The sequence below is a fragment of the Octodon degus genome, unplaced genomic scaffold (genome assembly GCF_000260255.1).
Source record: "Octodon degus isolate 3935 unplaced genomic scaffold, OctDeg1.0 scaffold00102, whole genome shotgun sequence".
NCBI lineage: Eukaryota > Metazoa > Chordata > Mammalia > Rodentia > Octodontidae > Octodon > Octodon degus.
In genome coordinates, this window is record NW_004524678.1 from 9,870,634 (window position 1) to 9,881,690 (window position 11,057).

The window sequence follows — 11,057 nt, forward strand, 5'->3', positions numbered from 1 at the left end:
CACACACACACACACACACACACACACACACACAGATTTCTTTCCCCCAATAAATATATTCAGCTCTTAACCTCCATTTATTCCTAAAATTCATTCTTCAGTTTTAGAGAACACAAACTCATCCCAGGTACTTTTCAGGTTGGGAGTTTCATTTCCCTTATATCATAACTACTTTGGTGAACACAAACTATTCTCTCTGTTGACTTCAGGCATTTACCTAACTCTTAAGTTTACACGGTGCTAGCCATTAACATCCCAAGCAAGAGAAGCTGCTATCTGTAGCCTTGAATCCCAGCTTACCAGAATTTACAAGAGAGCCAACAGTTCTCCTTGGGCTCTGTTTACTGCTGTTTGCTCCCTCAGAACAAATAAGCTTTTGTCTCATATTTCTATGCTGCTTACTCTGCCATAGAGTGCTACTTCTTTGCCATATCCCACTATCATGTTTCCTTGCCTAGGAGCCAAATGACTATGGGATGAAAATTTCTACAAACTGTGAGCTAATATAAACCTTTCTTGCTTTAACTTGCAGGTGTCAAGTATTTTGTCCCAGCAACAAAAGTAACTAAAATACCTCCCTATTGACTCTGTCCTTATTCCCTTTAGACTATACAGGGGAGCAGTGGTTATACAATTGTTTCTTCATTTGTTTGAGCACCTAGCTGGGAAGAGAGCTGTTTTGGGACATCTGCCAAGAATGGGATTTCTCAACCTTGATATGATTGACATTTTAGACAGTAACCTTTTTAGTGGAAGGGCCACTCTGTACATTCAGGAATGTATAGGTCTGTCTTTATCCACTAAATGTCAGTAGCACCCTCCCTAGTTGGGACAATTATAAATGTCTACAGATATTGGCAACTCTCCTTTTTTTTGCATTTTTTGTGATTTTACTGAAGCACAAATAAACACGCACACAGGCTGTCTACTCATTTTCTTCACTGCGCAGCCTGGCATTGGGATTGGTGACTCGGATGGCTAGCTGGGCTGCTCTTTCCACGATGGCCTTGTGGTTCTTAGAGGAGACGTTATGAGCAATCTCTGCACAGTAAGACTTGTTGCACATCAGCAGCACCTCCAGCTCCTTAACATTGTGCACCAGGAACTTCCGGAAGGCACTGGGCAGCATGTGCTTTGTCTTTTTGTTACTTCCATAACCTATGTTGGGCATCAAGATCTGGCCCTTGAACCTCCTCTGCACCCTGTTGTCGGTGCCTCTGGGTTTCCGCCAGTTGCGCTTAATTTTGACATATCGGTCTGACTGGTGCTGGATGAACTTCTTGGTCCTCTTTTTGACGATCTTGGGCTTCACAAGGGGTCTGAGGGCCGCCATGGTGCCAAGAGGGAGATGGCTGCCACCTCCGTAGGCAGCGCGGAGGAAGAGAGGGGATGGGGGTGCGCCGGCAGCTCTCCTTTATAAGGACAAAATTATCCTTGCGTAAGAATCACTGACCTTGAAGAAAGAACATATTTTCTAGTTCTCATAAAAGTATTACATAGGAGTTGAGGGGATAATCAGTGATAGTGACATAGGGGAATGAAACTCCTGACTTGAAAGGTACCTGGGATGAGTTTGTGTTCTCTAAAACTGAAGAATGAATTTTAGGAACAAGCAGAGGTGAAGATCAGAACATTTATGTGAGGAAAAGAAGCTTCTTTCTCAGAGAGGGACAGAAGGTGGACCGGAGTGGGTTGCCCCTGGAAGCTGTCTCTTTCAGACTTTTATAGAGCAAAACCATGTAGTGAGGCGGGTCTGAGGTGGAGAACATGGGAATGCTTAGGTGGGCATGAAGTAAGACCAAAATATAGTCAACCAGTGGGATTACAAGTACAATTGCTCAGGGAAAATTGATTCAATCAGGATCAAATGGGGAAGTGAGTCACACATCAAATGGGCATCGCTATACAACAGTGGCTTATCCTATAGGGGTTGGATTGGTGCCTCTTTCTGACTTCCTCAAGGTAATTATCAATCCTTGATGTCTATCCCGAGGAATATATGCATGAGTTTAATCTTTGTCTGGAGTTCCGGCCCACCGTGGGTGTTTCTCTCACAGTTGCAAGGTACCTTGTGGTCCATCCTGGCTCCTTGAGGGCCCAACCTTGTCTGCCTAACCACACAGTTGGTAGTGCAGAACCCAACTAGCTCCATTCTGTAGCCTGGCACAGTCTGTCAAAAAGACTTCCAACCTACAGTTATCAGTAACGCTTTTAGAGCCTGGGGTGCTGTTTCTTTTAAAACAAAAACAATTTCACAGAAAGCAAATTGGCCAAGCAATGGCTGTGACTCATCCACATGGCTGATACTGACAAAGGATCTACAAACTGAGGTACAGGGTCTCAGGATAAATCCTGAGGGGATTTCACTGACCTTATCAGATACAAAAGCTACAATTCTTATTGCATAGTTCTTGCTTTATTTTGGTCTTAACCATCCAGCAGAAAAGTATAAAAACGAAGTATATGAAGTAAAGCCATGCTGTTATGTTGAGCTGTAGGGGACTGAGGTCAACAATTTCTGACACTGACAGTGAAGCGGAAGACCTAGTACTATTATGGACCACTGGACTATTTTGGAATATTTTGCTGAGTTCACACACCTGTATTTAAATGACGGAACTAAACAAACAAAAAAAAAGGGATACGGATGAATGACCATGTAGTATCTGTGTATTCAAAATGGTTAGGATAGATATATAGCTACATTCTCTTAATTCAAGGAAGAAGGATTTGTTCTAATAGTGTTTGTATCTTGTACAACAAATAACCACTAGGAAGACAGTTATGCAATGTGTTAATTATTGAAACTGTCCTACCAATTTGATTTGAAACTGTCTCATTGCTATTTGTTTCTCAATAAAATTATGGGAAAAAAATAAAAAAAAAATAAAACAAAAACAAAACCAGGGGCACACAACCCTGGTGCGTGGGCGGACCCGCCAATTCCAGGCCAGCCCAAGCTACCCGGGCACGGTGCCGTCTCAAAACAAAGTTTCCAGCCAGAACAGCTCCAAATAAAAATTAAATTCTTGTGTAATTTTGTATTCAGTCTAATATCCCCTAGTCCTTTCTCAGTGTGGAGTATACCGCTAAGGGAGAAAAAAGTTTTCTCAAGCCCCAGAAGCAAATCACATTGCTCAGACCTGGAGCCTGAGGAACCACGCCCACAGGGGCGGAAGAGGGTGGCCGGGCAGGGCCAAACTTCCTAGCCTCTGAGGTTTGGGGCGTGGTTTTTCCACCGCAGCGCATTCTGGGAGGGGTGGCCAAAAGCGGAAGGGACACGCGCCGTGTGGAAACGAAATGAGCTCCGCAGGTCGGGTTGGGCCGCCTACTCTCCGCCACTGGGGTGACAGACGCCTTGTAGGAACCTCGTCCACTCAGCGCCGAGTTGCGCCCCGGCGTCGTTCAATCCTGGTGACGCACTGCAGAGCGTACCAATCGCGAGCTGGCGGGAGGGCGGGCTCTTCAGATTTGAAATCCCGGACTGTGGTGGGAGCGGACCGTGTCGCTGGGGCTGAGCAGCCGTGTGGCGGGGGCGCGCGGCCGGCCTGGAACGGAGTGGAGCGCGCCTCCGCGGCCGCCGTGTGCCAGGCCCTCGCCGAGACACGAGCCGTGCCCCGCGCGCCCCGCCCCGCCCCCGCGCCCCATCCCCCAGCCTTCCAGCGAGCTGCTCCGCTCCCCGGCAACCGCCTCGGCGCCCGCTCCGGCCCTCGCGGGGCTGCTGCGGTGGTCACCGGAGCGGCACAGTGACTGGTCCGTGCGGGAGGTGAGTGCGCCCGTCTTCTCCAAAGTCAGTGCTAGGTGGGAAAACTCTCAGGTTGCAGCGATTGTCACAAAAAGTGTGCCCAGTGCCCACCTCGTGACCTCCGGACCCCAGGCTCGGGATGTAGACGCGATGGATCCCTCCAGCTAACGTTTTCTTCTGAGTAAACTACATGTTAAAAGTTTTAGGTTCGATGAAATTACCGTGGAAAGTCCTCTTCCACCTTTCAGAGATAAACACTTAACAGTTTGGTGCACTGTCTTCCGGATGTTTAGGTTCATATTTTTAACGGAAATGCAACTATACATTAGGGGATGGTGGAGATTAAACCCAGAGCTTTCACGTTGAGCTACATCCACGGCCCTCGCGCTTTTAAATTGTGTCTCCCTTAATCGCAAAATTGTCTAGGCTGGGCTAGAATTTCAAATCCTATCCCTGCTTCCCAGAGTGCTGGGGTTATGTAAATACCCCTTCAGCCCCCACTTTGTGCTTTCTTTCAAATTTTAATTTTCCTGGGAATTTTGCAAGTCAATAGCTATCTGCCTTCCTGTCGGATACATAGAATTCAGTTTTATAAAGGCAGATTTTTTTTATTTTTTTTTTATTTTTTTGCAGAACCGGGGATTGAACTCCGACTCCTGCGCTTGCTAGGGAAGCGCTTATTCGAGCCATCTCCTCAGCCCCGAATTCAGTTTTATAGATGTAGTAGAATTTGTGAATTTATTTTGACCCCGATTGGTGGACATCTAGGTTGTTTTCTAATTTTCCCGGTGCTGCGGTGAACTTCTGTGTAGTAGTAGATTATGCTGCCTGTTGCTGAACAACTTGGATTTTGAGGGTGGACTTGTTTTTTTTCTGGCTGTTAATGTGACCCTGGACACCTCACTTAAACAGTCCATTTCTTTGTTTCGTAGAGCAGTAATATTACTTCAATTCTAAAAGTTTCATTAAGATGGATATAGGGGCTAGCATGTAGAAGTTACTATTTAGTTAAGTATTGGTTATTACTGCGTATATATTTCCATTCTTATGTAGATGTTTCTATCAGGAAAATAAATTTCTATTGATTACCTCCCAGTGCCTCTGGCATTTTCAATTTTTAAGAATTGATTCCGCCCCGCCCCCTGGTGGGCTGAGCTGGCCACACACACACACACACACACACACACTAAATTAAAAAAAAAAAAGAATTGATTCGTTAGATCTCTGAAAGTTGTGTATATTAGCTGTTTGTCATATATGCTTTTTCCCCTTCATGTGTTGTTTGACTGAGTTTAGAATTCTGTCTCCACAGCTTCACCTTTAATGTGCTTTAATGTATGTACCATCCCATAATGGTACTGTTACTGCAGCTGCTGTTTCTAGAAGAATTTCCTACGTATTTTGGGAGGGAGGAGGAGTAATATTTAATAATATTGTTTAGTTATCCTGTGTTTATGCTATACAAGTTTATAGCTTTCCTTTTTACCCCAGTGTATCAGCACTTGGCAGTTTTCAGAGTGGTTTTTTTTTTTTTTTTTTTGGTAGGACCAGGGATTGCACTCAGACCCTTGAGCTTCCCAGGGAAGCACTTAGTCTACTGAGCCATCTCCCTGGCCCAGTAATGTTTCGAACAGCATTAAGCACTTACTGAAAACAGAAGCAAATGATTTTAGACTTCACCTTCTCTGTTCTGAAAAGGGTCTGACTAGAAGGTGCTAATATCTTGTCATTTGTGGATTTGGTCAAGTATGCTTGGCTTTTATTTATTTATTTTTTTTAGATAAAATCTTTTTTTTTATTTATTTAATTTATTTATTTTTGTGTGTGTGTGGCCAGCTCAGCCCACCTGGGGGTTGGGCTGGCTGGCATGTGGTGCTGGGGGATTGAACCGCAGTCCCTGCGCTTTGCTGAGCTTGTTCTAAGTAGGTTCTTTAGACCACTGAGCCATCTCACCAGCCCTGCTTGGCTTTTAGGACATTCTGTTTTTTCCTCAACTTGAGTGATTTCAGTTGTCATGATGATGACTTTTTTTGAAGAAGGAATATTTTTAACATTTAATAGCTTCAGTTGTATATATCCTGACAGGGATTTTTTTTTTTTTTTTTTTTTTGGTCAATTTTCACTGGCAATATGCTAAATTGCCTTTTATTTTCAGGAATATTTGTTCACACTATTGTCTTGTTTCGTTGTTTTGGTTTTCTTCTTACATGTTTGTTGAATCCCCTGTCCATCTTTCTGTATGTATCTATGTTCTTCAGAACTTATTTTAAAACTATAATTCTATTTCATTTTCAGTACCTGATTCATTTTTATTTTCCAGTTCTTTTACTGTTTACCAACTGCCCTTGGGCTCCTCTATGTTGTTTTATTTTTATTTTTATTTTTTTTAATTTTTATTTATTTATTTGTGTGTGTGTGTGTGTGTGGCCAGCTCAGCCCACCAGGGGGCGGGGTTGGCTGACATGTGGTGCTGGGGGATTGAACTGCCGTCCCTGTGCTTTGCTAAGCTTGTTCTAAGTAGGTGCTTTAGACCACTGAGCCATCTCACCAGCCCTATGTTGTTTTATTGTTAATTTATAACTACATATTTTTTGTAGGATATAATTTGATATTCCAGCATATGTATACATTGCATGTGTCAAATCAGAGCACTGATATCAAACATTCAAAAGCCTAGTTATTTTGAAATGTATCTTGTTAACTGTAGTCACCCTACTGTGCAATAGAACATCGGAACTTATTGTTCCTACTTGTACCCTTGACCACCCTCCCTCATCCATACCTTTATCTTCTCATCTCCCACTCCCCATCCTCTTTGCAGTCTATGGTAACTACATTCTATTTTCTACTTTTATACCAGCTTTTTAAAGACTAAGTATGGATGAGGTTGCCTGATGTTTGTCTTTGTCTGGTTTGTTTCCCTTAACATAATACCCTCCAGGTTCAACTACATTGTCTCAAATGACAGAATTTTATTCTGAGTTATGACTGAATACATTCCACTGCATAGATGTACATTTTCTTTAACTGTCTGTCTGTTGTCGGGCATCCATGTTGATTCTGATTCTTGCCTGTTGTGAATAGTGCTGCAGTGGACATGGGTGTGCAGGTATCTTTTCTACATAATAATTTAATTTTCTTTGAATAGATACCCACTAGTGGGAGTGCTGGATCATATGAGAGCTCTATATTTTTTAAAGTTTTTGAGGGCTGGTGAGATGGCTCAGTGGTCTAAAGCACCTACTTAGAACAAGCTTAGCAAAGCACTGGGACCAAGGTTCAATCCCCCAGCACCACATGCCAGACAGCCCCAACCCTAGGTGGGCTGAGCTGGCCACACACACACACACACACACACACACATAAATAAATAAAGTTTTTGAGGAACCTCTAGAGTGTTTTCCATAGTGGCTGTACCAATCTTTATCACACTGACACTGTGGAGGGGTCTCCTTGCTCCACGCCCTTGCCAACATCCTTATAAGATAGTAGCCATTCTAAGTAGAATAAATTGGAATCTATGTGGTTTTCATTTCCATTTCCTTCTTGATAAGTGATGTTGAACAGTTTTTCATGTACATGTTGGCCTTTTGTATTTCTTTTAAGAAATGTCTGAGAATATCTTTTTGCTCATTTTAATTGAATTGCTTGGGTTTTTTGAGTTCCTTAAATGTCCCAGGTTAACCATTGTTTCCTCAGAGGCTGAGCGTTAATGATGTGATTTATTTGTGTTGCTCTTATAAGTAGAAGGGCACCAGGGGCTTTACATCTTTCTTGGGTGGCCAATATCCAGTGGTTTGACTTCTGTATCTGTTCTGAAAATCTCATCCAATTTTTTTTTCTGCATCTTCTTTCTCACCAACTACAATAACACCACTGTCATGCTTTGGCAGCTCTTTTGATTTCTCCTGACTTGCTATTTGCCGCATAGTGGGAATGAAACACTCACACACAGAATTTACTGTGTCTTTTGGGGAAACAGTAGAGTTTGAGGGTTGTCCGTTCTCTCCCCCTCCCCCTACTGGCAGTAGAACCCAGGGCCTCTGCATTGAACCACATTTCCAGGCCTTTTCATTTTTGACTTGAGACAGTCTTACTGAGGTGCGCAGGCAGAACTCAGACTGGCAGTTCTCCCCCCTCAGCATCCCTCACTGGTGGGATTACAGACATAACCACCCTGCGTGGTTTGAGAGGATCTTTCAGAATCTTGACTGCTCACCTTCATCTTGCTGCTTGTTTGAATTGCTTGGGGAGATAGGGTGTAGGGAGCAGGTCTGTGCTACAAAACTATGTCCATAATTATATGCCTTTAAATTGGAAGCTATTTTTTGTCAGTACAGATTGGTCTATTTTCAATGCTACTAGACTATTTGCAACTTTTACATGCTGTTAAGGATTTCATTAGGCTCTGAGGAATTAAGATTGGGTAAATCCATGAAAGGGCAGACGATGGCTAAAGGTGTCCTGTGCTGCTTGTTTATGTGTTTGGGGAAATTTTACCTCAGATGGGAAACGGAATCATGGATTTACATGGCTGTGCTGGACACTCACTCTCCCTTCCCTCCAGTTCAGTACCTGTTGTTTCTCCTTTCAAATATGTGATTGTGCTATCTCTTTCCATATGAAAGAACTCTCCTTATTTAAATAACAAAAGTAAAAAAAAAAAAGATTGGGTAAATCCAGATGTGCTTTGCCATTTTTCCCTGCAGTTGTCTAGGTTATTCTTTTTTTTTTTTGAGAGAAAATATAATTTCATTGATACCGTTTAAAGTGAACAGTTAGTATTAGCCCCAGTACTTAGTTCCTTATACCTAGAACATTGACAGACCTACAAATATATGCATTAATACATACTTGCTGAATTAACAAGTAATTGTGGAAGAATTACAATAGCTTTCCGGTCCCAGTGTCAGTCACACCGCTTTGTCAGCTATGATTGTTGAAGAATGTTTTCCTCTTTTCCCCCTTAAAATGGTAAATTATTAGACAATATAGTATTTTAAGGAGCCTTTTTTAATTTATTTTTTTATTTTATTTTATTTTTTTTGCGGAACTGGGGATTGAACTCAGGCCCTTGGACTTGCCAGGCAAGCACTATTCTACTGAGCTATCTCCCTGGCCTGGATAATATAATATTTATGAATTTTTAGATTGCTTATTTTTCACAGAAGCTTATTTTTTCTACTATAAAGATACTTGATGTCTTTTCATCTGACTGTGTTAGTATTTTGTGATAGGCTTTTTATATTTAGATGATTTCAAAAAATATCGGAAGAGTTCTAAATTCATTAGTGAAAGATCCTACAAATCTTGATAGTAAGTTCCAGGGCTCTTTGATTGAAATACTTCATTTTCCAAGAATTACTTAATGCATCAATTATAATTCCTAGGCATGAGAAATAAAATTTACATATAAGAAGTTTTTAAAAAGTCTCTAAGTAGCATTACATTATTGGGGCTGGGGATACAGCTCAGTGGCACCGAACCTACCTGGCAAGCACAAGGTCCTGAATTTGATTCCTGATACAAAAAGAAAAAAAAAATTATAATTTAATTTTATTGGAAGATTTTCAACTAAGATCTTATAATTCAAATGTTCTGGGGCATAATAAAATCAAGATTAGAGATTATTTTAATAACAATGGATCTTTTAGCTGTCATTAGGCTAGAACTTTGTAACTGCTGCCTTAAACTTGAGTAAAGGAGAAAACCACATTTGTGAAAATTAAAAGTATCTCATAATTTAATAGAATGTCATCCAGATGCTGCTTCTTTTTTTGGTATAAATGTTAGATGGAAACCTCCAAGACCTGATGTTCATGTACATTTCGAAAACAGATACTCAAAATTTCCATCTTAGCGCTATTAAGTGTATCATTTGGTAAATGCTTTTTTTTCCCCCTGAAAGCTGGTTGTTTTTTTTTTTTTTGAAAGAAGTAAATTTAAAGACCAATGACTTCTATTGAAAAATAATAAAAATGACTTTAACACAAAAACTAAAATCCTAGTCTGGTTTGAATTGGCTCTAGATTATCCAGTGTTGTTGTGAAGCAAACTTTTCAATTTCTATAATGTTGTTATCAAAAGCAAATAAACTTAAAACATTTTCTCACCAAAGTATGATAAGCATTGATTTCACATTGAACCGCACATTTTTCTGGGTCCCTGCTGAAGTTCTATTCTGAAAATTGTGTTTGAATTTTCTCTTAGAGGAATTTTGTTGCTACTGGCTTATCAAGATGAGCGGGACACCTTTGAAACATCCGGGAATTCACTTATCTTCACAGCTGTCTTCCCCAAGAAGAAATATGCCCAGGGATGCAGTCTATTTGGATGACATTCCTGAAAATACACTTACTCCTGTAAAAGATTTGGTGAAATACCAGAATTTAAAATTGAAAGATCATAAAAGGAAGCAGTTTCTAGAAATGACAACTTTTAACAATAAAAATGTGTTTCATTCTACCATGCTAACAGAGCCTGCCACCTCTAATAGTTATCTTGATATCAGTGCTATAAGGCCCAATAACAGTGGATTAAAAAACAAAGCAGTCTATGAATCACCAGCAAAAGTATTTCAGAGAATGAAAGAAAAAGTACTGCGTGAGGAACAAGAACGAGCATTAAGAGGCAGCAGAATGTTGGAACCACCAAACAGTGAAAATAAAAAATGTTTCACTCCTAACAAAGAAGAGAAAAGGCCATTGCAGGCTACCTTACTGTGTGAAGAAAAGGAAAATAACAGATCATTCCATTCAGGTAACAATTTGTAAAGAGTTTAATTTTATTATGTTTTGGCTAACAAGCTGGAGTGTCATAAATGTTTAATGTGTCAGACACTTGTTTTAGGTTTTCCAGATACAGCAATAGATAGAATACATCACATCAAACTCTCTGCCTCTATGAGTGTAGTTCACATTCAGGTGAATTTTAAAACGTAACTTGTTAGTACAGTAGAAGAAATCAGAAAGAACAGATTATGATGGAGAGAGTTGGAGAGTGTTGTGATTTTCAGAGCAACCATAGCGAGCTTCAATGTGAAGGTAGCACTGGGCTGCAAACTTTTGAAGGAGGTGGCAGGCAGAGGTATGTTGGGAAATGATGCAGACAGGGGCCCAAAATATACGCCCTGAAGTAGGAACATGTTGATAAATATAAAGATAGGCTATGAGGTCAGTGTGTCATGGGTGACAGCCCAAGGAGCAGGGATAAATAAAGGGTCAGGTAATATAGGACTGTATAGGTAAATGTAAGTTGTCTGTCTCCTTCTTCTTCTTCTTCTTCTTCTTCTTCTTCTTCTTCTTCTTCTTCT

At 41.0% G+C, this 11,057-nt stretch overlaps 1 protein-coding gene and 1 pseudogene across 1 annotated transcript in view; one reads left to right on the top strand and one right to left on the bottom strand.

Annotated features, from left to right (window-relative positions):
• Positions 1 to 885: 885 nt before the first annotated feature.
• Positions 886 to 1,359, bottom strand: LOC105743156 (annotated as a pseudogene).
• Positions 1,360 to 3,673: 2,314 nt separating this feature from the next.
• Positions 3,674 to 11,057, top strand: part of Mis18bp1 (MIS18 binding protein 1) — a 47,949-nt gene continuing 40,565 nt past the window's right edge. The window contains exons 1-2 of the mRNA XM_023723741.1: positions 3,674 to 3,766; positions 9,956 to 10,504. Of these exons, the coding sequence (XP_023579509.1) occupies positions 9,985 to 10,504 (520 nt within the window). The 5' untranslated portion in view covers positions 3,674 to 3,766; positions 9,956 to 9,984. The remainder of the gene's footprint in view (positions 3,767 to 9,955; positions 10,505 to 11,057) is intronic.